Here is a 27,287-nt window from a genome sequence, read left to right on the forward strand (position 1 = left end):
CGCGGGGAGGCGGGCCCGGCGGCGGCGCGGGGCGGTGCGCAGCTCCCTCCCCTCAGGGGTCGGTGGCGGCGGCGGTGGCGGGGAAGGCCGCGGCCATGGCGGTTTGTGCCCGGCTCTGCGGGGTGGGCCCGGCCCGCGGCTGCCGGCGGCGAGGGTCGGCCCGGGAGCAGCGTCGAGGCGGCGACAGCGAGCCTGATACCGACACCGACCCCGAGGAGGCGGGCGGCGGCGGTGCGACGGAGGATGAAGAAGAAGCGGCGGAACGCATCGAGGGTGGGCGGCCTTCTTTGCACCTCGCCGAGGCCGGCCCGGCCGGGAGGGCTCCGTTGTCTCTCCTAGAGCTGCCCCCCGAGCTTCTGGTGCAGATATTCGGTTCGCTGCCCGGTACCGATCTGCCTAACCTGGCCCGTGTCTGCACCACCTTCCGCCGCATCCTCCGCACCGACACCATCTGGCGCCGGCGCTGCCGCGAAGGTACCGCCCGCCCCGAGGTGGGGGCCGGGGACACCCCCGGGGGGTGCGGGGTGGCGGGGAGGGTGCGTGGGGTGCAGGAAAGGGCTGGGGCGGGAGGGGTGCGGGTGTGGGGGATGGAGAAGAAAGCATCTCCCGGAGCCTCGGAGCTCCCGGTCCCGTCTTGGGGGCACTTGCTGCGCAAAGGGGGATGTGTGAGCAGGTCTGGCAAAGGGCAGGGAGCGGTGGCAGCCGGGGGAGAGGGCCGGGAGCAAGGCCAGCCCCTGGCAGATGGTGCCTCCGGGTAGGGTGCCCTTGGGTGAATCCCGAGGCTATTTCAGGCACCGAGTCCGGAGAATGCTCGGTCCCCGCAGGACCGGGGAAGAGAGGAGTCCCTGGGGGGGTGTGTGGAGCTCTGGAAGCCATGGAGGCTCAGCAGGTAAAGCAGGAGCCTGCTGGTGAGTGGGTGATGGAGGCCTGGCTGAAACAATCAGCTCCTGTCCCCCCCTTGGGAAGTCCAGGAGCAGGTTTGGAGGTTTGTGCGTGTCTGTTGGAAGGATGCTGTGCTGCATTAATGCAAAGGCTCCAGGGCATTTATTTTAATTTTTTTTTTTTTTTTTGCCATGGTGCCTCACTTCTCTGTTGCTCTGTCCCTGTTCTGTTAGGCTGCAATTCTCCCTCTTTCCTCCTTATTCTTTTCCTCACGTTTATGTGGCTTTGTGTCCCCTGTTTGCTAATCCAGAAGCTAACCCACCCTCCAAGGGCTGTCTTTCTGTGCTCATCATCTCTCTTCCTAGCATGATCCTGCCAGGATGCATCTGCTGCCAGCACATGAAGTCATGTACATTTTGTGGCTGGTGTTTCTTTTGTGTTTGTGATATCACTGAGGACATCAGGATGAAGAATTTAGGTATGTGTCTTGGTGCCTGCCTGCTGTGGGCAGTGGGATCTGTGCACATGGATTAAACCTTGCAGGAATTAATTCATGCCCTATCAGCACTAGCCAAGAACCTTTGGACAGTACAAAGGCTGCACCTTGAAAATGTAGATCAGAGCATTTTTCTTTCAGTGGGAGATGATCCTATTGTCCCAATATCTTCCTGTTTTTTTGGAGGCAGGCTAATAAACCAGTGTTCATTCTTTCCTTACATTCCCCAAGACACAGAGTCTTTGTGGACATTTATTTCATGAATGAGCTGCAAAACTTCACTGGTTAATTATGTTGGTAGATTATAATCCTGGCAGAGGGTTTCTTTAGAAATGGATATGTTTGAAACATAGGCTACATTGGCTTGTTCAAGAAGCACTAAATTAGGCCTCGTGGGGGAAGGAATTTATTTATTCAGTTCATGACTGCTCCTTGGATTTGCTTGCCAGTGGGTAAAAAAGGATTCAGAAGCTTAGCTGAAATGTAAAGAACCAGTGGGGTTTGTATCAAGGAATGTATCAAGACTGGATTCTTATCTCCAGGCCCTTAGCTAACTACAAGGTTAATTTCTCTGCATAAAGAGCATCTTCAGGTGTGAGCATGAGGAGCACAGCTACTGGGGGACATAATAATAATACTGGGGATAATAATAATCAGCTATAAGTATAGAAAGGCACACACAAAATGTAGAGTATCCTGTAGTGTATTTCTCTATAGCCATGCATTGTTGACTGCATGCCAGTCCAGCATCAAATGTAATTAATTTTGCTAATCTTTATCAAATAACAAGCCACCTCCCAACTGAGGAAAGTTGTTAAGTGTGTGCTTGGATCTGCCTGAGCTGAAGCATGGCATAGCAGTGTGTTTTGTGGAGCCCTAAGAACACAGCATGGGAACCTCTCCTTGTATTGACAGTTCCTTCACTCTGCAGCCAACTGGTGATGTTTCAGAGCTCAGCTTTTTGAGGAAGTAATTGGCAGGTTTCATCTTTGTGCCAGGTGCTTATGCAAAAACTATTTGTGTTCTCCAAAATGCACAGCAGGAGAGACACCAGAAGGACAATCCATTGAGGGCTGAGTTTTGCTCTTCCACTGGTGTGGGCCAGCTCACTTTTAGGGTAGACTTGAGAACATGTGATTAGTGCAAGTGTCCAAAGGGCTTATCTTGAAAGGGAAGTGGCTTCTGGTGGTGATTGTGAACTGGGAGGGTGCTGGGATTAACCAGAAGCAGTTGTGTCCCTGGTGTGGCTGTTAGAACTGTTTTGTTGTCCTTTTATCATTGCCACTGTTTGGGGTAAATGATGTCTCTGAACTGCTTCTCTGGCAGGAAGAGGATTGCAGTCACTTTCCTCTTTTCTATAAATAGGGGGTTGCTGAGCTTTGCAGTGGGAGCAGGATGAAAGCTTCCTCCTGGCTGCTGGCCTGACCCACCTTGATGAACACCTGAGAGTCCATTTTAAATGGGAACCACTTCCATCTTAAAATAAAACAGCACAAGTGCAGCAGGACGCCTGGAAACAGGCCAGTAATTCAGAATAACCACCTCTAGAACTTGGATGAAAAGGGGGTTTGTTTGTCAAAAGAAGCTCCAGCAGCTTTTGGACCTGCTGAAAACTGTCAGCCAAGCTATTAAAGCTGCTACCCTTCAGCATCTTGTAGAGAAAGAGGGGCCTGTGGAGGAGAGGGGGAAATTCAGTTTATTTGCTCAGTGAGGGGCTTTAGCTCTTTGAAAGCTTGAAGAACCCATACAGGAGTTTGATGCACACCTGCTCCACAACAGCAATGATTTACTGCAGTGCTGCAATAAATGCAAAGGTATTTTTAATAAAGCCCAAGCCTCTAACCTCCCTTTTATGGGAGGTTGAAGGCCCACGTGGTGTATATCTTTGAACCATCATGGGCTTTTCTTCATCTCTTTGATGAAGAATCTTCTGATTCTTCTGAAAATGAAGAAATTCTCCTCTTGTATGGCACAAAAATTCAACATACACTTTCATGCTATTAAGCAATGCAGATAAGATTTAACAAAAATCAGGTGCTACCATATTATATACCTACAATAATAAAAAAAAAAAAAATTACCTTAAATTTCCTGCTACAGTCCTTATGAGCAATCATGAGAAAATAAAATTATTTCAGTGCAAGTCTTCAGAGAGGCCACTAAGGTGTTATTAAAGACCACTATAATACTCAACCCTAACAGTAAGCCTACTTTATTACTAGTGCTATCACCATTTTAAAGAGGATTTTCTTCATCTCTGACCAAAGAATACTTTGGCTTTTAGACTACACCTTGGCAATCATTTATTGTTTGTCACCACTGATGGCAGCTTTGGGAGCATCTTCCTGAGATCTGTGTGTAAGCTGTAGATCTGAAGCCACCCATCTCTTGCTTTAGGCTTTCTGCAGGTGCTTTCATTTGTTGCTGAGCAAAATCTCCTTTTGCTCAGCTCTTTCTGTGTGGCTGCAAAATACCTCAGTGGTAACTACAGGCCTTCCCCTGGGAGAAGTGTTTGGGAAAGTATTTGGTGTATTTTAATCTGACTGTTCAGCCTTTGGAAATCAACCCATTCCAAGCTTTGTCCACCTGGTATTTCAGAGATGTTTGCCTGAGAGGCAGTTTTGTGGTCTCTGAAATAATCCAGGGAGTTTCTGTGCTTTCTCTTCTGTGCACAGCCTTGTAAACATTCATTTATTGACCCAGGAAAAATCAGAGGGCTTGGTTAGTCAGGGCATAGCTGAAACTAAGCAATGGTGTCAGGCTCTACCAGACATCAGAATTTCCTCTGAATTGCAGAGATCCTTGCAGCTGCTGTGCTGAGGAAAAAGGAGCAGTGATTTAGCCTTTGGTACCATTTCAGGGGTTCTTCCCCACCTGGGTTTAGAGAACCTTGTTAGTTTGGTTTTGTTTTTTCAAACTTGTGTAGGCTTCACAGGGGGGGGATGTGACATGGCTTCTTCTAGAAAATAAAAAAAGGATTGGGAAGCTTAGGAGAGCATATGGTGAGAGCAGGCCAGGGAATTAATTAACTTGGAGAACTATTAATTGATAACTGCCTTTCCAAGCCCTTTAAATTCCAGTGCATGTGACCATGGAAACAGCACCGTGTCACTGTGTGTTTGGTAAATCTCCTGAGCACTCCTTATAAACCTAATAAAGGGGCTTTCCAGCTGCTCAAGTAAGGACCCAGTTTCCATCCTTGCTCTTGAAGCAGGAGTAAGGAGCCATTTTCTAACAGGATAAATGTCATGTGTGAATTTCTGTGAGTAGTAACTCCTTCAAATACTTCACTCAGGGAGCTGCTGCACTGAGATACGTTTTCTTAAAATAGATAAAATTGCACCAAAGTGGAATTTCCCAAGAAGCTTGAGCCCTTCAAACCTTTTTGGAAAAAGCTTTCTAGTCTCTGTAAAGAAAACCTCATCACCTTTATTTTTCTGTAACTCTCGTGGAGCTCTAAATGCTTTTAATTTTATGTTCCTCTTCTCTTCTGGACTAAAAATAATGACCACCTTTCTTGCTTGCAATATTTGGAGTTTTTGTAGGCACCATGACCCAAAAAGACTGTTTTTCTTCTTTTTTTTTATTTTTTTTTTTTTTTCTATCAAGAAGCCCTCTTGGTGTTAGTGGCTCATGGTTCAGAAGAGCTTAAGTGATGCCCTTACCCAGAGTTAAGCCATCACTTTGAAATTTAGACTTTTTTTAGCTGTTTGCTGACCAAAACAGGGTAAGGACAAGTTACCATAAAACAAGATGAGTGTTAAAGGACATTAAACAAGATTAATTTGTTTTCTTGATAATTCTTGTTATAAGCCTTGGATGTTTAATGTCAAATAGCATGTAGCAGTATTGAAATACTAAATTTTTGTCTTTTCTTTTTAAAGGAGCTTGCTGTTACTTGGGAGAGCTGAATCTTGCCAGGAAAGATTTGAACTGCAAAACTTAGGAAGTTTAGTAGTGGTTTGGCTTTTGCAGAATTTCCCTGCAGGTTATAAAGTGCACTTGCATGAAACTGGGACAGAGCTTTAATGTGAAATCACTTCCCACCCCATCCTTTTGTTTTTGAGCTGTCTGCTGGTAGTGGCTCTGTTGTGGCACTGCACTCAAAATGATTTACACATCTGCTAGGGAAAAGGCTTCATGAAAAATCAACAGCACCTTCTGGAGGAAGAGAGAACATCACTGTGCTGGCCCTGCTGTTAGAGAGCAAGCAGGAGAAATGGCATTTGGGCAGGATCCTCTGCATGTCTCCTCCCTTTCTGATGCAGTACAAGTCTCTTCAGTGACACTGAGTTGAATCTAGCTGCAATGCCTGCTGCACAAGGTGTGCATCTTACTGATTCTGTGGCCAGGTGAGTGTTCACATGGGAAGAGCTGGCTGTTTCCAAACACCAGGCTTACCACCACACCTTTCCTCTCATCTTCCAAAGATCTCTGTCCTTCCTGTCAGCTGTGGAAACACAGTGTTCCCTCCATAGAATCATAGAATCACAGAATCCTAGGGGTTGGAAGGGACCTCGAAAGATCATCTAGTCCAACCCCCCCTGCCAGAGCAGGGCCCCCTAGAGTACATCCCCTAGGAACGTGTCCAGGTGGGTTTTGAATGTCTCCAGTGAAGGAGACTCCACAACCCCCCTGGGCAGCCTGTTCCAGGGCTCTGTCACCCTTACAGTAAAAAATTTTTTCTGATATTCAACTTGAACCTCCTATGCTCCAATTTACACCCATTACCCTTTGTCCTATCACTGGTCACCACTGAGAAAAGCCTAACTCCATCTCCCTGACACTCACCCCTTACATATTTGAAAACATTGATGAGGTCACCCCTCAGTCTCCTTTTCTCCAAACTAAAGAGACCCAGCTCCCTCAGCCTTTCCTCATAAGGGAGATGTTCCACTCCCTTAATCATCTCAGTAGCTCTGCGCTGGACTCTTTCAAGCACTTCCCTGTCCTTCTTGAACTGAGGGGCCCAGAACTGGACACAATACTCCAGGTGCCAAACACATGCCCACTCCTCTCTGTGTGCAGGCCAGCTGAAAGCTGTGCTAAATCTGGCAGGAAGGATGGGCACAGGGTGACCTGCAGGGTGGCTCTGAATTCCCAGCCTGGAGCAGAGCTCTGGTTTCACCAGTGGCTGTCTCAGGTCAGCTGGCTGCCTCCCAGCACCAAATATCTTGTTTGTGCTGGCCTGGATGTTCTCTCTTGCAAGCTTGCATGTCTACTCCCTGCCTAATTGTGCTTCCTCATCCCACCTTGTGTTTGATAACACTTAGAGCCTCTCCTGGCTTTTGCTGCAGAGCACAGCAGGAGCTGTGCCACTGACCTTTGCATCTTTTCATGAAGGGCAGGGTGTTTGTTGGGCTTTCTGCCCACTCCTACCATTATTAAACCTGCTGCTCACCCCAAGCCAGGTTCAGCAGAATGTGTATTCCCCACAGGCAGGCTGACAGTAAGCTTGGTGTGTGCTTTATCATCGTGGTTGTGGACCACAAGTGTATTTATAGACAGGAGGTGGTCAGATTCATTCAGGGAAAGTTCTTTTCTCCCATATCAAAGATGAATTCTTGGTTTGCAGCAGGTTACCAGCACTAGGTAGTGGGGTTTGGCAGCCACAGGATTAGCTTCATATTTAATGAGGACACTTTTGTGTCAAATATCTGGCAGATGTTTGGTATTGCTGGTGTTTGATCTGTGGTGTAAGACCTCTTTGATGTCAGAGGTTACTTTCCTGTGCTGTGATCTGTCAGGGTCACTGCAGCAGAGGATTTTTTTTTTTTTTTTGCTCGTGATTTTTTGGCATCTCCCTCCTCTCATTTCCTCCTTCTGGTCTTCTAAGGATTTCTCGCACTGAAGTACTTGCTTTTATTTTTTAGGTTTTTTTTAAAGTTTCTTAGAAGTTCAGCCTCGACTTGCTGCAAATGAAATGACAGATTCTGATTTTCTGCTTCAAAGCTGCCTTTAAGAGCTCTGGGTTGCTTTGTTTTCAGGGTGCTCTGTAAGCAATCAAAGGCGTTTGAGCGTACAACAGACCCATCCCAATCTGATCTGCTTTCAAGTGTAACCATATTTGTACATGCTGATGGCTGTTTTATGTCTCCATTTCCTTCTTTTTAAAGTCTGTGACCTTTTCTTTAAGATCCTAATAAGCAGTTTTCCCTGTTGGATACCTCAGTGGGAGTAGATAATTACTACACAGACTCATGATGCGATCGGAACGGGCATACAATCCCAGCTGGAATGAGTACATTTTCCACCTTCTTTCTACTCTAGGTGTAAGCATCTGGAACATTGCTGTGTGTTTGTGTGTCCCTTCTGGTGTGTTTGTTGCAGGCATTGCTTGTTAAAATGGGTTGGATGCCCAAACTGCAAGGAAATGACATCAAATTTTCTCTTTGCCCTTCAAAACAGCAGTAAGATTCTAGGGCTAATGTGGAGGCTTGCAAGGATGGTCCTGATAGGATCTTATTTTTGCTCAAACAGTTGATGTCAAGATCCTGGGTAGCTTTGTGCCAGAGCTGACATTCTTTTCATTTTTCAATTTTGTCATTGCAGAATATGGTGTCTGTGAAAACCTGAGGAAACTGGAGATCACAGGAGTGTCCTGTCGAGATGTCTATGCCAAACGTGAGTGATAAAGCTGATACAGCTTTACAGATACATTAAAGTCATATTTAGTGCTTTTTGTACACGAGTTACACATAAAAATGCTCAGAACACAGTGCTCTGTTTGTCCTTGATTAGTGCCCATTTTGAAACCATACACATGTTGATTATTTACTAAATTTTGACAGTGGAATTTACTTGCTACTGGAAGGGACTTCACCTGGGAAGTTAACATGTTTGGAGTTTTATTTCATACTAAGCAGGTGCCCAGAATTGGGATGTCTGTGCCCCTCAGTCCTTTGGTAGGAAAACAGCATGTGATTTAACCTTATAACAAAGTTTATGGAGGGTTTTTCATCCTTTTTTGTTTTGCCATTTTCAGGTCTTGCTAAGGAATTAACTTCTGTTTTTTCATAGCCCTGATGTATCTGACTCTCAGGCTCAGTGGAAGGACACTTAGATGCTGCCAGTGCTGTAGGTAAAGGGTTGAGTGTTCAGGGCTACTCCTGAAGGAGGAGAGCCTGGCAGGGTGGACACACCTAAGGTTTTGGTGCCTTTTAGGAGCCTCTGTGGGACTGGGACCCCAACTCTTCAGACCCAGTGTGCCTTCTGCAAGGTAGATGCACATCTCCTGTCTTAGTATGGAAACCAAGGACTTAATGGCAGCCTGGATCCACAGTGAGGCTGTCTCCCCTGTCACCAAATCTTGCCCTTTTTCAGTCTGAAGCTGAGCTGGTTGCTCAGAGAGCTTTGCAAAGCCTCCAGGAGCTCCCAAACCAGCACTGCCAGACTGTCTCATCTCTGTTCCCCACCACAGAGTTTACCTGTGGTAGGATAAAGAGGAAGATTTAACCTGCAGCACTTGAACTTTGGCTTCTGTCTTTTCACAGAAAGTCCTGCTTTATGAAACAAATGCTGCAGTTGTCCCAAATTAAAGTCCCAAGAGGTCTCTGTAAGCCTTGCAGACCCCAAATCTTCCTCTGCTTCTGTAGGTACTGTAATTTCTGAACCTTGAAGCAATGATGACCTCAAGCATTGATCTTAGTTCTGGAAAAAAAGAACCAAAACGGGTAGAAAGGTTTTAATCCCATCTGTAATAGACTTCCTGAGCATCCATAGGCAAATTACTTCATCACCTAGTGTCCTTCTTTGTCTCTTTTGTGCACTAGGACTGTAACTGCCTAATTTTCCTGGGAGGGAGGGCTGATTTATGTTGGACCAGCACTTACATGTCCACAGAGAAGTTTTGTCAGCACTTGAGGCTTCCCTCACTTCCCATTAACTCTGATATGACATCTCTTCATGGCCTGTAGTCTTTTTCACTTCAAAAGTCCCATGGTTCAGATACATTAAAGTCATATTTAGTGCTTTTTGTACACGAGTTACACATAAAAATGCTCAGAACACAGTGCTCTGTCTGTAGCCCACTACTGTATCTCCCAGCTGTGGCTGTGAGCAGTCACCCAGGGAAGACTGAGAAGAGGGCAATACTTTCCAAAACTCTCTCCCAGCTTCTGACTGCTTTGAAGTTAGGGGATTTCTAGAGTCTAATGGGATTTGTAGGCTTTGGCAGATGTCTTACATGTATGTTTCCAGCCTTCCTTTGCACCAAAGTAGTGTTTGGTTCCATGACAAGGAGTTGCACTTGATGCTGTGCAGCCACTCAATGAAACAGTTTCCTGGGGATGTGACCCCATTTTCTCTACTGCCCCATAAACTTCTTGAATTCCAGAAGAGTTAATTGAGACTGGATGTTAGGAAAAAGTTCTTTACCATGAGGGTGGTGGAAAAATGGCACAGGTTGCCCAGGGAGGTGGTTGAGGCCTCATCCCTGGGGATGGTCAAGGTGAGCAACCTGATGTAGTTGAGGGTGTTTCCTGCTTGTTGCAGGGGGTTTGAACTAGTTGACCTTCAGAGGTTCCTTCCAACCCAAATTACTCTATGATTCTGATCCTAATTTGGGGTTACTGCACTTTCCTGTCCACTGAATGTGGGAAGCAGTGTGGAAAATGGGGAGCTGAACTTAAGTGCTAGAAACCATAGCTAACCCAAAGCTTGGGCTGCTGTCACTTGACCTAAGTGGTCTTCCTAAGGCAGCAGGACCTTGATTTCCCTGGAATTCCCTCAGTGCCATGTGTAAACACTGTTCTGTGGGAATCTGGAATGAAAGCCAAGTTCTGTGTGACTCAGAACAGAGCCCACCTGGAACCGGGGCCACAAAACGCTGACGTAAAATCAGGAGAGAGTTCCTGGTGTGGTCAGGCCAGATCCCTGGTGCTGTCAGGTGGTGGAGCAGAGTGTTGTGGTTGTGGTAGAGCAGAGTTTGCTGGTACTGACCCTGCTGTGTCTGTTCAGGTATAAACCCACGGGTGAAGTCGGGGCGTTTTATGAAAATCCTTCCCGACTACGAGCACATGGAGTACAGAGATGTTTACACCTGCCGTACGTACCCCCTCCTGCCTGATGCTTCCTGCACCAAGCACACACAAGCTGCTGCTGCATGGAGTGTGACATTGCTTGAAGCAAATTCTTTTGGGGTGGACCCTGGGGGCAGTCAGGAGGCTGTTGGTTTGGTTCTTCTGCGTGTCAGTGGAGGAATTGTGAGGCTGGAGTAGGGCAGAAGTGGGAGTAGGGCAGGCAGTGAGGTTTGCTGGTCTGAAGTGCTTGAGTGCACCTCGGGTGCAAAAAGGAAGGTCTCTGTTCACACACTAGGGGAGCCCTTGCTCTGCTCTTTATGGATTGCTCCTTTCTTAGAAGGAATTACTGAGGTACCCTGGTGAGGGCTTCCAAAAGGAATTTTAAATAAGCTCTGGGCTGGCAGAAAGCTTTGTCTTGATACAGAGATGAGCTGCATTCAGATCCACAGCCCTTCCCAGTGAAAAATGGTGAGGATTCCCATACTAATTATTTCCCTCTATGGTAAATCCTTCTAGCCAGCATCTCCCTCTCTAGGAAACATCCTGCTGACGTTTCAGAGTTTGGGATTTGCCTTCCTCAGGCAAATAGCTGCTCTGGATAAACTGTTCTTTCCCTCCTGATGTTGTGTTGAGGGAAATAAATTGGAGGTTAGTGCTCAGTGTTCTGTAGGAGTACTGATTAGTTTATATCAATTAAGGAAGTCAGTCCTGCGTGGTACTCAGAGGGGTGTTGAGCCTTCCCTAATGCTCCTGTGGGCCTACAGAGCTTTGCAGACTCAAGTTTCTAACTCACTGGTGCTTGGGAATGTAAGTTTTCACTTAGACTAATGAGTGGAGTGGATCCTGCAGCCTTACCTGGGCTGAAGAAAGCATCTAAGTGTGGGCCAGAGAAGATGGTGTCTTTAATGTGAGTCGTGGCAGGTGAGCAGCAGCAAGAATCACTGGAAAGTTCAAGGTTTTGGCAGTTCTACCTGTCAACACCAGTTGTTCTGGAGCTGGATGGGAAGGAGAGACACATCCAAGCTGCCCCAGGGGACAAGCAATGCCTTTGTAGTTTGCTTCCCTGGGTGTTTGCTCCCAGTGTGCCATTTGTGGTGACTCTCCAGTGGCATTTTCTGCTGATCCCTCCGTTGTAAATTCTTTAGCTGCTGCCCCAATCTTCTGATGTCTGGTGCCCCTTTTCTCTGGGGCTGTGCTGTATTACTTGGGGAGCAAGTAATGTGGTTTAAGATGCATTTTTTCCCCTCCTGTGTACTCAGCCCCTGTTGCCAGGATTTACCATGTGAGTGCTGCCTAATTGCTATTCAGATCCAGATCACTTTCCCCAGGGTTTTAAGCTGCTGGCTGACACTTAGCTCATTGCCCCAGCAGGTCACTTAGCACCAGCTGGAGGGCAGTAGCTGACTTACATTGTTCCAGCTCCTTTTGCTCCTAGATACCTCCTGATACCATCCTGAAAGCCCAAGAGGGTTGGAGTGGATCAGGTCTTTTCCACTCAAAGTGAGCTACCTCTGCTTTAAAGGCTGCAGATTTCACTGAAAACTCTCATCTTGGGGATTTGCATTTCTCTGCCTCTGCCCTCCAAGCTGGACACAGGTAGTGAAATAAAGTTTAGTCAGAACATCTGTGATCATCTGCTCTCCTCCTGGTTTAATATCCTGTGCTGGGCTTGTAACTTGCCTGGTTATGGTGTCTGTGATGTGGCAGTGATGCTTGCTTGCTGTGCCTTTGCTCAGTGCCACCTCCCTGGCCTGTGTCTGACCCTGACAAAGTGCACAGGATCAGAGGTTTCCCAGGCAGCCTGAGGGAGCTTTTCCTAGCCCATCCCCAGCTGGATTCAAGAAGCCTTTCCAATCTGAAAGAGAGTGCACGTGGCTGCTTGTGGCAACGTGGGTAATGCTGAGGCTGGCTGGGGGTTGGACTGAAGCATCCAGGGGATGTATTTTTTGCTCCATTTGGCAGGGTGAGGGCTCAGAAATTTGGATAGGCTTCTCCAGGACTGAGAAAAATAAGTGGTGTGCATAGAAAGCCCCACGTGCTGTTTTCTTTTGAGGAGCAGGGAGGGAAACAACTGTCAGATCCATCCTGTCTCCCTCCAGGGAGAGCTAGAGCTGGAATTCATCAGGTTTTTTTTTTTCCTGCAATAAATAGAGCTGCTGGCTGACTGGAGCCCAGAGACACCCCTGAGCTTGAAAATTGAGCTGTGTTTTTGCTTTTGAAACTTGTTTGGGCTTTTGGCCAAGTAACCAGCATTTTCCCCAGTAACTTCCTTTCCTGAAAGAGCAAGAGGAGAAAGAGGAGGAGTCCACAGCTCCCTGAGCAAGTGAGGGAGAGGATGTGTCCCTTGGGGCCCTGGGTGTTGGGGTCCAGGGAGGGTGAGGCCGGGTGGAGCACTGCTGGCATTGCAGCTCATTTTCCCATCAGCTCCTCTGGATGAGCTGCCAAACAAGGTTTTAAAACGATGAAAAAAGCAGAGCTGCCCACAGCAGTGATGCAAGCTAAGTACAGAACCTGCTACCCAGTGGGTAGGATTCTGCTGGAGGTGAATGGGATTTTTTTGGCTGCCCTCCTTCTCAGCTTTCCAGGTGGTTGAGGCAGATGGTGAAGCCAGGCTGGGGCTGTGACTCAGCCACATTTCCTGAACTGCTCTGGCTCCTGGCAAACCCAGCTGCAGCTGGAGCTGGCTGTTTACTCAAAGTGAGCACACAAACTGCCCTCAACAGACGTGTGTCTTGGATTGGGAGGGCTTCCCTTGTCAAGCAGACACCTCCTGTCCTACTGAAAAGTTCTACAGCTCTGAAAGTGCTTCGGACAAGAGCTGGGGGAGGAGGAGGAGGGACATCCTCGTAGCTCTTGAGTAGCTTGGCATCAAGTTTTCTCTCCTAAAAATAAAAAGAAACAAGCTGGCTTTTGTCAGCTCCGTGCCAGACCAGGGTAGGAGGCAGACTGTGGTGGGTGGGGTGGCTTATGCACATACCATTTATTAATATGTAATTACTGCCCTGAGACAAGAAGACTGGGAATGTGGTTTGCTTGCTTGCATTAGTGCTGTTTGTGCTGCACTCAGTTCATTGGGTGCAACCAGGCACCAATCTTAAATTGTTTACTGCACAGGAAAAAGGCTCCTCCAGGCCAGTTGGCAGCAGCTCTGGACAACCCTCCCTCCTGTCTTGAACTTCTGTGGAAGTCCTCTGCCTCAGTATAATAAAACCACTCCTGGAGTACTTGCCATCTGAAGTAGTTAATGAAAAAAAGCTGTTGTAGCAGCTGCACTGAAACACAGTTCTTCTTGTAAATTGATGCAAAGCAAAAACACTCATTCCAGGCTGACCTGGGGTTCAAACAGGTTATTGTGGCCTTCTGAGTTGGCCCTGCACACCACTGTAAGGCAAGTGAAGTATCTTCTTGCCATCCTCATAGAAATACCTTTTTGCCATCTTCACAGAAATCATTTGCATCTTCCTGTTCCTGCCCAAAATCCCAGATTGTGTGTGATGTTTTCACTTGAAGGGTATTGGTCATGTCAGGAAATTCTATGGACAAAAATAATGGCTGGCTGTGTAAGGACTGGAGGCAAGTAGCACCTCCAGGCTTTCCTCAGGAGAGGAGGTCTAGGATTCTTTCAGGCATGAAGTTCACTAACAGGCATTTTTTCCTGCTTGCTGAAGGCTTTCCTACTTGATCTTTGATTGTGGTGGAATTGAAGGGGCACTTTGTTGCAGCTTTTGGGCCCTGCTGAAATGCAGCTGCTTAAATAGAATTTTTAAGGCTGTTACTGATCTGGTAACACCACCAGATCTCCTGAGCTGGCATGGTCTGTGTGCTTTGCCTGTGCTCTCTCAATGGCTGCTTTTAAGGATGCTTAATTCTGGGTACAAGTTTTTTTTAATACAGGGCAGGGAACTTCTTTCAAAATATTTCAATTTCCCTGTCCCTTTCTGCTCCTCCTTATTTTCTGTTGCTTTGCAGTCAGAGGCATCTGGTACAGTTTTGGTAACTGGAGGTGGCAGATACTTTATTTGGTTTTAGCTCTGGGTAATTTGGCCGAATGGGACCATGTTGCAAAAGTTTTCTGGGAATTCCTGGTGAGGTATCTGGTTGTGTAAAGTCCTGGAAACTTAATTCCTGCCCCTGCGCTGGGCCAGGAGCTGGAGCGAGCGACATAAATCCGTGTGAGCTTGTGGGAGGCCTCAGCTCAGAACTGCCTGGCTGTGGTTGGGTGTAACCAGTTTTCTCTTCTTTAGTAAAGGCAGCTGTGGGTGGTATTATTCAGTGTTGTGTGCAGTCTGGTAGCAATCTTCCTTCTTTCTTTTCCCAAACCCCCAGTTTCTTAGCTTGATGTGCTGACTTCAGTCTCTCACTGTTCCCTAGTGCTGCACCGATACCGACACATCCTGGGATTATGGCAGCCAGACATTGGGCCCTATGGGGGACTGCTGAACGTGGTGGTGAGTGAGTACCTCATTATTCCAGGGGCTGGGGTGTCAAGAAAGAAAGAAAAAAAAAATATTCATTTTTGTATACCACTTTCTAGACCTGCTTGCTATCTCTGTGTTACTGAGGTGTCTTGAACTGTCAGCCCTCAAGCGACTGCGACCCAGAGTTTGCTTCTTGGATGTTTTCATCATCACCACTTTTCTCCAGACAGTCCTTTTGTGTTTCAGCTGTACTCCCAACAGCCACAGAACATGCAGAAAACATGAGCACCATTGCAGGGGAAAGGCTTAATTTAGAGTTGAGTGCTGATATTCCAGTGGCTGGCACCAGGAGTCCACTCCTTGTGTGCTGAGTACAGCCAAGGTTTCAGCATTGGCCCATCCCTTGCTGGGTGATCTTGGCCTGTAGCTGAATGTTTTGCAAAGGATTTTTTTGCACTTGCCTTCACACACCTCTCTGTGTGGTTTCCCATGCTTTTCACATCCAAAACTAGTGCATCAAATGTACACGAGGGGTGTAAGGCCCGTGCAGTCTGGCAGCTCTTGTGCTGTTGGGGTGAGCAGGTAATGAGCCATGCCTGACTCTGCCTTGGTGAGAGCTGGACCAGAAATTTGCCTGAAGCCCTTGCTCTTAGCACCAAGGTTCAATAGCTGACAGGCTGAAGCGTGACAAATCCCAAGCACTTTGGGTTTTGCAAGATTCTGTTCCACCAGCTGGTATAGGAGTGCATCCAAGTGCACCAGTACTGACATGGTATTTTGACCTTATAAAGACAAGCATGCCTCTGTGGCACTGCTCTGCTTTTGTCACAGGTCCCTCTGTTTAGAAAACATCCTTTCTCTGGAATCACAGGGTTTGAGGGGAAGGATTCTGTTAGCAAGAGGCCTGGCACTCGTACCTCTCAGCAGAGGAGATTGTTGCTTCCTGTGCAGTCTGCGAGTAATAAAGCCAAATAATTCCTCATCCAAAAGGCACAGATAATCACACGGAGCAGAATCCCTCTGTTTGAGTATCTGCCAGCATGAGCTCTCAAACCAATTAGAGGCTGACTGGCTGTGTGGTCCCCTCAGTGCAGTCTCTCCCCCTGGATCCCGCGCACCAAGCATCCCTCACAAAGTCCTTGGCAGTAAGAAAAGCCTGATCATTTTCCAGTGGCGCAGGAAGCCTTGTAAAGAATCCCTCTCCCTCTTCACCGAGGGTGTCCTCTGAGTGCATATGGTCTGGTTTAATTGCTGGAAAGCAGTTTGGAATTGCAAGCTGTTCCACAGCTCCTGTTCCGGAGCTGGTTTGCCTCCGGAGTTGTTTGCCGCAGAGTCGAAGGGAAGGCTGTGAGGCTGATCTCCTCTGCTTTGCCTCCCCTCCTGCTGCAGGTGGATGGTTTGTTCATCATTGGGTGGATGTATTTACCTCCTCACGACCCTCACGTTGATGATCCGATGAGATTCAAACCACTCTTCAGGATTCATCTCATGGAGAGGAAATGTGCCACGGTGGAGTGTATGTATGGGCACAAGGGACCTCATAATGGCCACATCCAGGTGAGCTCCTCAGCCACTTCCAGCACCACCTGTCTTAGGTGTGGTGTGTGTGTGTGTCTGATTTGTCAATACAAGAATTTTAGTTAAGAGATGTGGCTTTCATCACCTTGTTGTATGCCTGGATGCCAGCTTTTTGCACTCATTATGTGTCTGACAAGTTGTGTGGGCAGTTCCCTGCTCTGAATTTGTTCACTGGCAATATTCCAGCAAGGCTGTTACCCTGTCTTCTCTTGGACTGGAGCATGGTGGGAGGGTTGGAACATCAGGGTGTGTACAGGCTGGGGGAAAGGATGCAGAAAATGGCCTCGAGCAGGTGGTGAAGGTGTCCAAGAAGGCACACACACCTCTTCTGTTTCACAGCTCTAAAATGAGATCTCAGGAAGGAGAGATGTAGCATCCATTCAGTGCTTTGGGTCCTTTGAAAAGCTTCCTGAGAGGCTTCTTCTTTGGAAAAAAAAGAAACTCAAATAGAGAAGAAACTTAAACTAGTGTTTTTCATCCAGATGCACTGGGCTTTTATTGCTTTTATTTCTGTATTCTGTACCTGATGCACACAGTACTGCTTTATGATTTCTCTGCTGTAGCACGTTCAGTAACCTTTGTAAAGCATTTACTCCAAGCAGTCATAGTTACATCATCCTTGGCAATCTCTAGACAGGTCTGTAACCTCTTAAATTCTTGTCCATGGTCACTACAGATTGTCAAGAAGGATGAGTTCTCCACAAAATGCAACCAGACAGATCACCATCGGATGTCAGGGGGAAGGCAGGAGGTAAGAGTGCTTTGCCAAGAGTCTGCATTAAGGCTGCTTTTCTGTCCCCTTTCTGAAGATAAAGCATTGCCTAGCCAAGAGAAAACATCTTGGCTAATGTTTAAGGATTCAGTATAAGAGATCAGTAGAGTCTTAGACCTGCAGAATGTCTGTGTAGAGACCCTCTGCCTTCCTTCAGTGTGTGGCAAGGTGTTGGAGCAGGCTGTTAACATTCATCCCCTCCAGCAGAAATCTGGTTTGGGCAGTTGGCTGTGGCACGGTGCTCTGTGAGCCCCAGCACCTGTTTTTCTTCCTGTTCTGTGACACCATTCCTCTTTGGTAGCAGGCCTGCAAATAAAGCAACGTGCATTGTGCTCTGTGTACTCACCAGACACTGATCTCTGTGCTGCTGCTGTCTGGATAATAAAGATCTTTCAGACACAGGCCTGATACTGAGTACCAGCTGCATCTGAATACCTGCTTCTCAGTGGGGTACTGTTCTGCTCCTTGTCATCTTGGTTGAGGGATTAAAAGCTTCATTTGGTATTTTTATCCTCTTGTCTGTGTCAGCTATATTCAGTAAGGTAAATTCCTGATTCAAACTACAGGTTTTAAAGTGCAGGTTTAAATTCCACTGTGAAAACTTTCAGCAAATACCTGTTCCAGGTACTGCTGTTTGCTACCAGCCAGTTAAATGTGACAAATCTGATACTTCTAACAAATGCTTTAAAATGTCTGTCTTCTAATGGGAAACAGCTGGGTGAAAGGTTTAGTTAAGTGTTCTCTGGGTCTGTAGCAGATGAGAAATGCTTTAATACATTCAAAGCACTGAGTTAAGTGTGTGTGGCATTATGGTAATTGGAAGATCTGGCTTTAGAAGATAAAGCAAGCAGTTTGCAATATCACTTGGTAGGCTCCTATCTTAGTGTAAGCTGTTATCACCCTAACTCATAGCAGGGTATTAAGTTGTCAGAGCTGGTGTTAGAGGTACTTCAGGAGGTGTTTTCAAAGCACCCTTTGGACTTGGGTGCATCAGTAGTAAATCAGCAGGATTTAACCTCAATCTGCAGTGCCTTTCCAAAGCTTCCCCTTTTATGTTCATCATGCCAGGATAGGGCACAGGAGTCAGCTTATGGGCAAATGAGTTTCAGCAGAGTAAGTCAGCATGTAAAGAAGTAGTAGATGAGCTACTTGGCAGTAACAGGTGGTGCTTATTTTATTTTGAAGAGGTATTCTGCTCCTCCCTGTATTGATATGGAGGAGAGGATGTTGATTGTGTGACTTCTGTCACCACCATTTCCCAGCCAGCTCTCCAGCAGCACGTGCTTGTACCCAAATCCAGCCATCATCCTCTTTTTGGCAGAGTGTAGACCCTTGCTGTGGCTCTGCTGGTCAGCAGTCAGGTTGGGGTACAACACTGTGGCAAATGAAGTGTCTTTATTTTCCTCCTTTTCTGTTCTCCCTGTGCTGCAGGAATTCCGGACGTGGCTCAGGGAAGAGTGGGGTAGGACTCTGGAAGACATCTTCCATGAACACATGCAAGAGCTCATCTTGATGAAGTTCATCTACACCAGTCAATATGAGTAAGGGCACACTTCTTTTTAGGTGTTGGGGCTGCTGCAGCCTGGAGAGCACGTGGGATCATTTGTCCCCAAGATGGGTGCTTGCAGAGGGCTTCAAGAGCCAGAGGAATGCTCTGTCTCTGCCTGGTTGTGCCAGTCACTTTTTGAAACAGAAGCAGGGGGGGAGGCTCTGAGGATGTTCTGTATTTGCTTGGTTTTTACCTTTGCAGCTGCACAGACAGATGAGGTGCAGCAGTCAGAGAAGTTCCAAATTTTTTATAATAATGGCACAGGAAAGTGGTTTTGAGTCATTGTAGTGGGCTAGGCAGGAATCACACTCCCTAAGAACTTGGTGGTGTTTCTTCTTTTTTAAACTATCACTCTAAATTTCCAGCAGCAGCTACCTCCCTATAGCAGATGGTTCAGTGTGTGTCACTTTTAGGTTCTCCAGACATCCTAGGGAGTGAGGATGTTCCCTTGCTCCAGGAAGGACCCTCCTGATGTTTTAACAAAGCCAAGAAGCCAGGAGTGCAGGGAGAGGGAGCATTTGCCTGGCTCAAAAGCCAAAATCAGTTGAGCTTGTTGGTATTGCTGAAAGCATAGATCCTGCCTCTTTCTTGACAACAGCCCAAAGCTGCCTGGAGGAGCAGGCTGTGAACACATTCCTCATGTCAGAGGATTCTCTTAACTCTCTGACCTTTTTGGTTTTTGCACAGCAACTGCTTGACGTACCGACGCATCTACCTCCCTCCCAGCAGCCCTGACGACCTTATCAAACCAGGACTCTTCAAGGGAACATATGGGAGCCATGGGCTGGAGATTGTCATGTTGAGTTTTCATGGAAAGAAAGCAAAGGGGACTAAAATCACCGTGAGTGCATTTTCCTTTTTCTCAGATGCTTGGTAAAGGATTCTCAATGCCATGGATTCATAGGAGAGATCTCTGTCTGGGAGGTGTTCATTTGTGGCCACACCAAACCCTGTTTCTTATCTGGATTGATGGCACTGAGTGAATTTTAACACGTGCAGAGTAGCCAGAACCTGCTCTGGGAACTTTCTCATGATGCCACCTGGCTCATCCTTCCCTTCTTCTCCCTTGGTCACTGGAGAGCACCCCTGAGTATCTGAGGAGCAGTACCAAATGCTGGCAGCTCTTCAGTGAAGCCAGGCTAGCAAGCCCCTTCCTCTGCACAGGGGTCTTTCTTTCACTCTTGCAAATACAACCTGGTTTGTAGCTTTTAACATTTCTGGGAGGGAGAAGGGAAGAGATGATGTAGACAGCTCAAGGAGCAATGGATGAGCTCTGAGGGCTGGGTTTTTTTTTTTTTTTTAAGTTGCAAACTTTGGTGACTGTAAAAAAGGTTGAACTGTGTAGAAAAAGTCGGACGGTGGATAAGGGGAGGATAGAGGTGTGAACTCTGCAGCTGTGTTGTTGCTTCCTGTCTCTAGGGAGATCCCAACATCCCAGCTGGACAGCAGACTGTGGAGATTGACCTGGCCCATCCTCTGCAGCTCCCTGACGTGGAGAACCTTCGGGATTTCAGCGAGCTCTCCCGCATTGTCCTGGAGGTCCAGGAGCAGGTGCGTCGGGAGGAGCAGGAGGAGGAACACAGACAGGAGGAAGAGGACTGCTCCCAGCAAGCTGCCTGCCAGCCTGCTGCAGCACCCCTGGGAGGAGGAGGTGCTGAGGGGGAAGAGACTGCAGCTGGGGCACAGGGGACAACCCAGGACAAGGCACCAGGTTCCCAGCCCTTCGTGCTGCCCATGGGAGTCATATCCAGGAATGAGGACTATCCCCGGACCTGCCGAATCTGGTAACAGGGACTGGGGGTTTTATAGCCTGGTCGTGCCAGTCACTTTTTGAAACAGAAGCAGGGGGGGAGGCTCTGAGGCATGTCCTGTATTTGCTTGGCTTTTACCTGCCTGTGGATCTCCCAGCCCATTGGGCTCAGATTTTTTGCCACTGCTGCCCCATCTCCCACACTCGTTTGCTCCCTCTCTTTCTTACCACACTGTCATCTGCCATCTTGGGATTTTACCCTGCTGCTTGTGAAGCCAACGCCTCTCCCATATCCACCCCCCACTTTTTTCCTTTTTGTTTTGTTTCCCAGAGCTGCCCAGCATGCATGTTTAGAGATTTGTTCCAGCCGCTTCCCGTTCCTCTGTGTGTTGTTTCTGTTTCTCAGCAGTGGGAACTCAGTGCTCTCTCCCACCCCTCCCTGGCCTCTGGTGCCTTGGGGCCAGCTCTGGAAGGTGCTGAGCACCCTAAGCAGTAGGTGCATGTACGCAGAGAGCCTTGTTGAATGAGACCTAGAGTCAGTGAACCAGCATACAAAATGGAGCATGGAAAAAAAGCCCCAAAGCTGAGGCTTAGGCAGGTGACCTTCATCCAAACATCTGTGCTGATGGAAAAAGCTACCAATAGCTGGGTAATCCCAGAGGGCTCTTGCTGTCACAACTGAGCTGTGTTTGAATAAAACCCTGCTCCACCTGCTGCTTGCTTGGAGGTTAGGCTGATCTTTACTCCTCCCCTGCTCTAGTTAGGTTTTTCTTTCTTTAGATTTTTCTTTTTCTCTCTTCCCTTAGGTGTTGTTGCAAGGTTTGCCTCTGGTCACCCTCTCAACATTCCTTTCCTTTTCTGTGAGGATTGTCTGAGCCTGGGTTGATCCTTGAGTGGCAGAAGTAAAGCTCAGATGGATTACTGGGCTGAAGTACAGAAAAATTCAGCCTTGGTGTGCAGGTGCTAATTACAATAAGGAAAAGCAGGAACCTCCACTGGAGAGTTTCTTCTCTTAAAATGGCATCAATGATGTTTTGTGTAATAAAAACTGAGTGGAAAACTCCCTCTTCTGTAGCACCTGGCAGCATTTCTGACCGCGATCTCTGCGCTCGTTTTGATTTTATTCCTGTTGGTAAACAATGCCTGATTGTGGCTGTTCTCACATCTTTTATTTGCTCTTCTTCTCTCCTTGCAGTTTTTATGGGACAGGGCTCACTGCTGGCCATGGTTTCACCAGCCCTGAGAGAACCCCGGGTGTTTTTGTTCTCTTTGATGAGGATCGCTTTGGATTCATCTGGCTGGATCTCAAATCCTTCAGCCTCTACAGCAGGATCAAAGTCTCCTTCCAGAATGCTGAAGCACCTTCCAGGGAGGCTTTTGATGAAATGCTGAAGAACATTCAGTCACTGGCTACTTGATGGGTGATATGGGATGGGACAGGGCTAGGGGTTGCAAAGGCTGCTGCACTCCCCAGCCAGAGCTGGGATGGGGATTCCTTGCTCTTGGTACCTCTGATTAAAAGCATGCACTTTGAATAAAGCCTTTTTACCCCAAATGTACACATCCCAGTTAAAACATCCATGACTGCCCTCTCCACCCTGCCCACCCCACACTCCTCCCTAGCAGTCCTTGTTTACCCAGATTGTAACAGCTTTGTGTAGCTGAAGGGATCCTGCAGAGGGGGAAACAGACTTTTCTTACTGCAAAAAAAAAAAGTATTGGAGCAAAAATAACACGAGCTCAGAGCTGGGTGAGGAGAACACCTCACTGACTGGATGGACACAAGCCCTCTGCTCTGACCATTAGCAGTCTCCTGTGGAAAGAGCTCTTTTTCATGGAAGAGACTTGTTTAAGCCTTTGCTGCTCTCATCTGTACTCCAGGGAGACTTGATTTACCCTCCTGGAACCTGTGCAGTCCCTGCTGCAGGCTGTCTGGCTGCTTCCTGGCAAATTGCATCAGCAGTGACAAAGCATGTCCTCCTCTCCAGAAACCTTTCTTTGGGATGCAGCATTGTCAAGAGAGGCTGATGTGTAATACCTGCACCTTTGGCTTAGCAATTGGAGGGGGTGGTTTCCTTTTGAGAAAAGCAGCAAGGGGACAATTCCCACTGGAAGTGACAGTGTGTGTAGCATTGCCCTGGCTTCTGAAGCTTGGTGGATGTGCTGGCCCTGGGGCTCCAGGTCTGGGTGTCTCCCTGAGCACAGAGATGATTGTTCTTCCTTCTTATAGGAGCTGGGTGTGGAACTGGAAATGAATGTAAACTGCAGAAGTTGATGTGTTCAGAGCTGGTTTTGTGCCTGAAGGGTTCAACCTCAGCTCTTTTTAAACTGAAAATGCAAAGTAAGAAAAACTAAGGACACTGTGAAATGGGGCCACGTGCAGCCTCCTGGCTCCTGTCTGTCACAGAAGGTGCCGTGTGTCCCTGGCACTGCTGTGACCCCAGTTATGTCTCATTCTTGGATCAGGTTGCTCTGTGCAGTCTGAAGGAGCAGGGAGGGATTCTCCTAATATTGCTGTGGCTCGTTCTGCCACCTTTTATGGTTGGTGCTGGCAGGTGGGAGCTGCTTCTGCACTCACAGGACCCTTCTCTTCCCTTCCTGCTCTCACTTCTTTCATCCTAGAGGATTGCTGCTTCCACAGAAAGCTCCCGGGCTTCATTTCTTTTTGTGCTAGGAAGATCAGAGCTCCACTGGGAGGTGTGGGAGCAGCTTCCCCAGAGATTTTCCCTTGCTGGAAAATCTACTGCTAATCCACAGTGTGAGTTGTGCTGAAAACCCTCTCAAGCCTCTGCCTTGGTGCCCGTTTTTAATCCTGTATAGGAAGGGATGAGAGGGATCCTTGTGTGGAGGGAAAAGAACCACTTGTAAGGCAGCTTTTGGTGGCAGGCAGAGTACATCCTTTGTTGCAGTTGCTCTCTGGCTGTGATGATCAACTCCAGGTTTCTTCTTTCCCTGCTCCCAGCTGGATCAGTCTCTCACCAAACTCTGCATCTTCTGCAGGTTTTGGTTTGGAAACGTGTGAGTGCAGGGGGGGTGTGGTGCTGGGGAGGGGTCCAGAGCCCTTCTATTGAGAAGTTTGAGTTGCTGCCTGCTTTCCCTGGCTGTGAGCAGCTTTTATCCTCACTCTCACAAGAGCTTTTTGCCATTTCTGGCTCTGGAGGGTTCCCTCAAGCTGTGTGAGAACCGAGCCTCCAGCAGAGGCTTTGAGCAGGAGGTCATGTCACTCACAGGATTAATTCCTCTCTCTTTGGATACAGTTTTACAAACCTCTTGGTGTATGAAGGTGATTTGGGGCACTTTTCTCTCTGTTTCCCACTGCTTCCTCAGTACTGGAAAATCTGCCTCTGTGTTAGAGGTGAGGCTCTGAAGTGCTGTTACTGTTCTGGTGAATTAAACTCTGAAAAGCAGGTTATTTCTGAGCAGGCTGTTAGAGCTCTTCCTGGCAGTGTCAGCAGAGGGAAGAGCTTGGATCTCACCCCATCATACAGGGCTGGGAGAGGGGAAGGGTGGCAGCTCTTTAAGAGATGAGGTGAAGCTAAAATTGGCATCTCAGCCTCTTGCTGCAGCTGCACTGTGTGGCTTCACCCTGCAGCCAGAGATTTCCAGCTTGATTATGCAGATTTCTGGGATACCCAGAGGCATCAGGAGCATCTGGGTGGCCAGTTTTATCTTGCAGCCTGCAGTTAGGTTGGTGCAGCCAACTTTGTATTCTCCCTAACAGCCTAAAGCAATGAGCAAGGTGCCCCAGGGGCAGCTGTTGTAATCCATTATCTTTAAAACCATCTCTGCTTCAGCTGCAAATGGATCCATAATTCTGGTTCTTTCCATGTCCCCATTCACCTGAAAAAAAAAAAAAAATCCTGAGATTTGCATTGCTGACTTAGATTTTGTTTTTTTAAGGCAGATTGAAAATACTGAAACCACTTGGCCTGAGACCTGAGTTTCTGTCTGATGAGCACTGATGCTGCCCCTGCATTCCTGTAACCTGCTGTGTTGGGCTGGCTGTGTCAAGGTGCTGTGGGTAGGTTCACTGCTGTCTCATAAAATGCTTGTAGTGGTTGTTGCCTGGAGCTTTAAATCCCCATGGTACCAGGAGGCTGCTGAGGAGGACAAAGCTGTGGCAGCAGATGGCAGGAGGGTTGTGCTCAGTGCAGGTCAGCTTTGTCACCTGGGGGAGGACCTCCTGGGCTGTTGTGCAGCTGCTTTTCTCCAGGCTGGGCAGTTCCTCTGTCTGGAGCTTGGCTCTTGTGAACCTTTTCAGGATCTCCTTTCTGAAGCTGAGATTTGCTTGGCTGGCTGGGGAGAGGGGCTTTGTAGGGGCTATAAGGGACTTTTTAAAGGGCATGGAATGATAAGATGTGGGGGAATGGTTTCAAGCTGAAAGAGGAAAGATTTAGATGAGATTTTAGGAAGGAATTCTTCCCTGTCAGGGTGCTGAGCCCCTGGCCCAGGTTTCCCAGAGAAGCTGTGGCTGCCCCAACCCTAGCAGTGTCTCAGCCCAGGCTGGATGGGGCTTGGAGCACCCTGGGATGGCACTAGAGCACTAGATGATCTTTAAGGTCCCTTCCAGCCTAAGACTGATTCCATGATCTTTTTATTTATGGTGCACCTGGTTGGCCTCAAAATGTCAGAATGAGCCAGTCCTGATTAAAGGCAAAACTGCTGATGCTCTGTGGCTTCATTCTGTCTGGAGCAGAGGCAGTGAAAACAAATTTCATATTAATGCTCATCCTCTGCTTTCTCTTCTCACCTTCTGCTCCTCAAAGCCTGGCAGGCTTCTCTGGCATTTCAGAAGAAAATTCCCTCTGATTTGGCTTTGGGTGAGGAAAGCTGCCGAGAGGATGAATTTGGAGAGCCTGGCAGAAATGCTCTGGGTGCTCCTCTGCCTTTGTGCATGGCTACATCAGTACTTTCAGAATATTCAGAAATTTGCAGAATAACAGGCTGAGGAGTTGCAGCTCTGAAAGCTTTGGAAGAGGGGAATGAGGAAGAGGAAGGCAGATTTAGTGGCAGGATCTGAGCCCATGGCTCTGAGCACAGCCCTGATCCTGCAGTCCTGACACTGCAGTCACTTTTTTTTTTCTGTACCCTGCTCCTTTCCTACGTGTCCACCTTGTAGGGATATTTCTGGGAGCTGTTGACAGGGTTAAGCTCTGGCAGTGCCTTGCAGATGGTGATAAATTTCTGAGGTGTCCTCGGTTGCTCTGTTGGAAATCTTGGGGATGTTGGGCTTCATTTCTTGATCCCAGAAGGGGAGAAAGTGCTGGGGAAGGTGAAAAACAACTTGTCAGGGGTAGGAATACTCACTGGGCAGGAGCCTTATGGAAAAACCCAACCCTTTGTAACTGGGGTGTCAAGCAGCATTGCTCCAGTAGCCACAGCAAGACCCAGGGCTTCATTTTAACTGAGGAGCAGCAAGGAAGTGCCTGGCTTGGGTGCTCAGACTGGGTTCTGCTCCTAGCTCACATTTTCTGTGTTGTCAAAACCACAGGGGTTTGGCCAGCTGGAAAACAGAAGCATCAGAGAGCCTCATCCAGCCAGTTTGTTTGTTTGCCTTGGGCCTGGTTTCATAGCTATGAATGTGCTGTGACTGAGTGTTGTGGTTGTAGGAGACTCACTGCAGTCCTCATGGACTTGTCAGGCTTTTTAAATTATTATTATTTAGGAGTAAAAGGGATGGAAATACTTGTAACTTGCCTGTCAGCTTCCCTCTGGAGTGGGATCAATGTGGGACTTCCACAGCTCCTCTGGAATGGGACAGCAGAGGTCAGGTGGATGGCAATGATTTAGGAGACTTGTACTGGGGAGAAAGCAAATTTATGTGCTAGGAGGTGTAAGCTACCAGGAAAAAAAAAACAAAACTGCAGCTGGCTCAGTGTTTCCTTTTAAAGAAGGATGACTTGGTGTTGCTTTTTATTAATTTAAAACTAGTGGAACTTAAGGAGAGCGTTGGGTGTTGTGTGGAAAATGGGTTGTGTAACCTCAACTTTGGTAGTTTAGGACGTGGTAATAGGGTTAACTCTGACTTGTAGCTGGTTGCTCACGTGGCCAAGGGTTTTCTGCCACATTCAGCTGCCCCAGGATTGCATGCAGAAAGGAACATCCCATCCCAGCTGGGCAGTGAGATGTCTGAGGGGGTGGTCAGGCAGCAGAAGAGAGGATAAGTAACCAAACTGACTCCTGTGTGTGTGTGTGTGTGTGTGTGTGCTAAATTAAACTGTACTATTCTGGGTTTTGTTTGGATTGCAGTCTTCTTTGATTTTTGAGGAAAAGAGCACTCAGATTGACTCTGCTCATTAGCTTAATTAAAGCAATCTGCACTTTTTTTCCATTGATTATTACTTCCCCTAAGCAGGTGTGCCCTCTTTCCCTTGTGGATTTTGCACTCACCACTTGATCATGACACTGATGGATTAATCTGGGCATCTCCTGCAGGCTTTGAGTGTAAATAAATGCTACTCACTACAAATGAAGGTGAAACACCAGATCCCTGCTTCATGCAGAGGGTGAGCTTTGCTTTCCAAAATGCCATTTGGTACCAAGGTTTCATGCCACAACCCTCCACGTGGACCATGCTAACTGTAATTTTAACACCTCACCTGCCTGGGCTGCTCCTCTTGTCTTGAGGGATGGGGTTTTGTCTGTCCAATTTTGGTGGTGGGTGTGGAGAAGCCAGAGGGGACTTTGCAACACTTGGCCTACTTCATCCCTGGTATCAGAAAGCTGAGCAAAATGTGTGTGTTAACTTTTACACCTGATCATTGTTACCCAAGGAGCCTTTTCCAGTTTCAAATAATAAAACGGAAAGTTTTGTGAACTTAA

General features: G+C 47.6%; 1 protein-coding gene across 2 annotated transcripts; it reads left to right on the forward strand.

Moving 5' to 3' along the window:
- FBXO31 (F-box protein 31) lies at positions 1-27,287 on the forward strand. Of its 2 annotated transcripts, XM_071756585.1 has the most exons (10): positions 1-474; positions 7,931-8,002; positions 10,337-10,423; positions 14,770-14,846; positions 16,206-16,373; positions 17,071-17,145; positions 18,598-18,707; positions 19,403-19,556; positions 20,135-20,499; positions 21,661-27,287. In XM_071756585.1, the coding sequence occupies exons 1-10, from the start codon at positions 96-98 to the stop codon at positions 21,881-21,883; spliced, it is 1,710 nt and encodes a 569-aa protein (XP_071612686.1). In that variant the 5' UTR covers positions 1-95; the 3' UTR covers positions 21,884-27,287. The 2 variants fall into 2 exon arrangements, with proteins under 2 accessions (XP_071612686.1, XP_071612688.1); XM_071756587.1 differs by lacking the exon at positions 10,337-10,423 and having other exon boundaries at positions 3-474.

Source organism: Heliangelus exortis, chromosome 13, assembly GCF_036169615.1.
Source record: "Heliangelus exortis chromosome 13, bHelExo1.hap1, whole genome shotgun sequence".
Taxonomy (NCBI): domain Eukaryota; kingdom Metazoa; phylum Chordata; class Aves; order Apodiformes; family Trochilidae; genus Heliangelus; species Heliangelus exortis.

Excerpts from the sequence above, each read along its gene's own strand:
- FBXO31 (XM_071756585.1), top strand. The coding sequence starts at position 96 with ATGGCGGTTTGTGCCCGGCTCTGCGGGGTGGGCCCGGCCCGCGGCTGC. Across the intron at positions 8,003-10,336 it reads TCGAGATGTCTATGCCAAAC|GTATAAACCCACGGGTGAAG; the intron begins GTGAGTGATAAA and ends GTGTCTGTTCAG. Across the intron at positions 18,708-19,402 it reads ATCTACACCAGTCAATATGA|CAACTGCTTGACGTACCGAC; the intron begins GTAAGGGCACAC and ends GTTTTTGCACAG.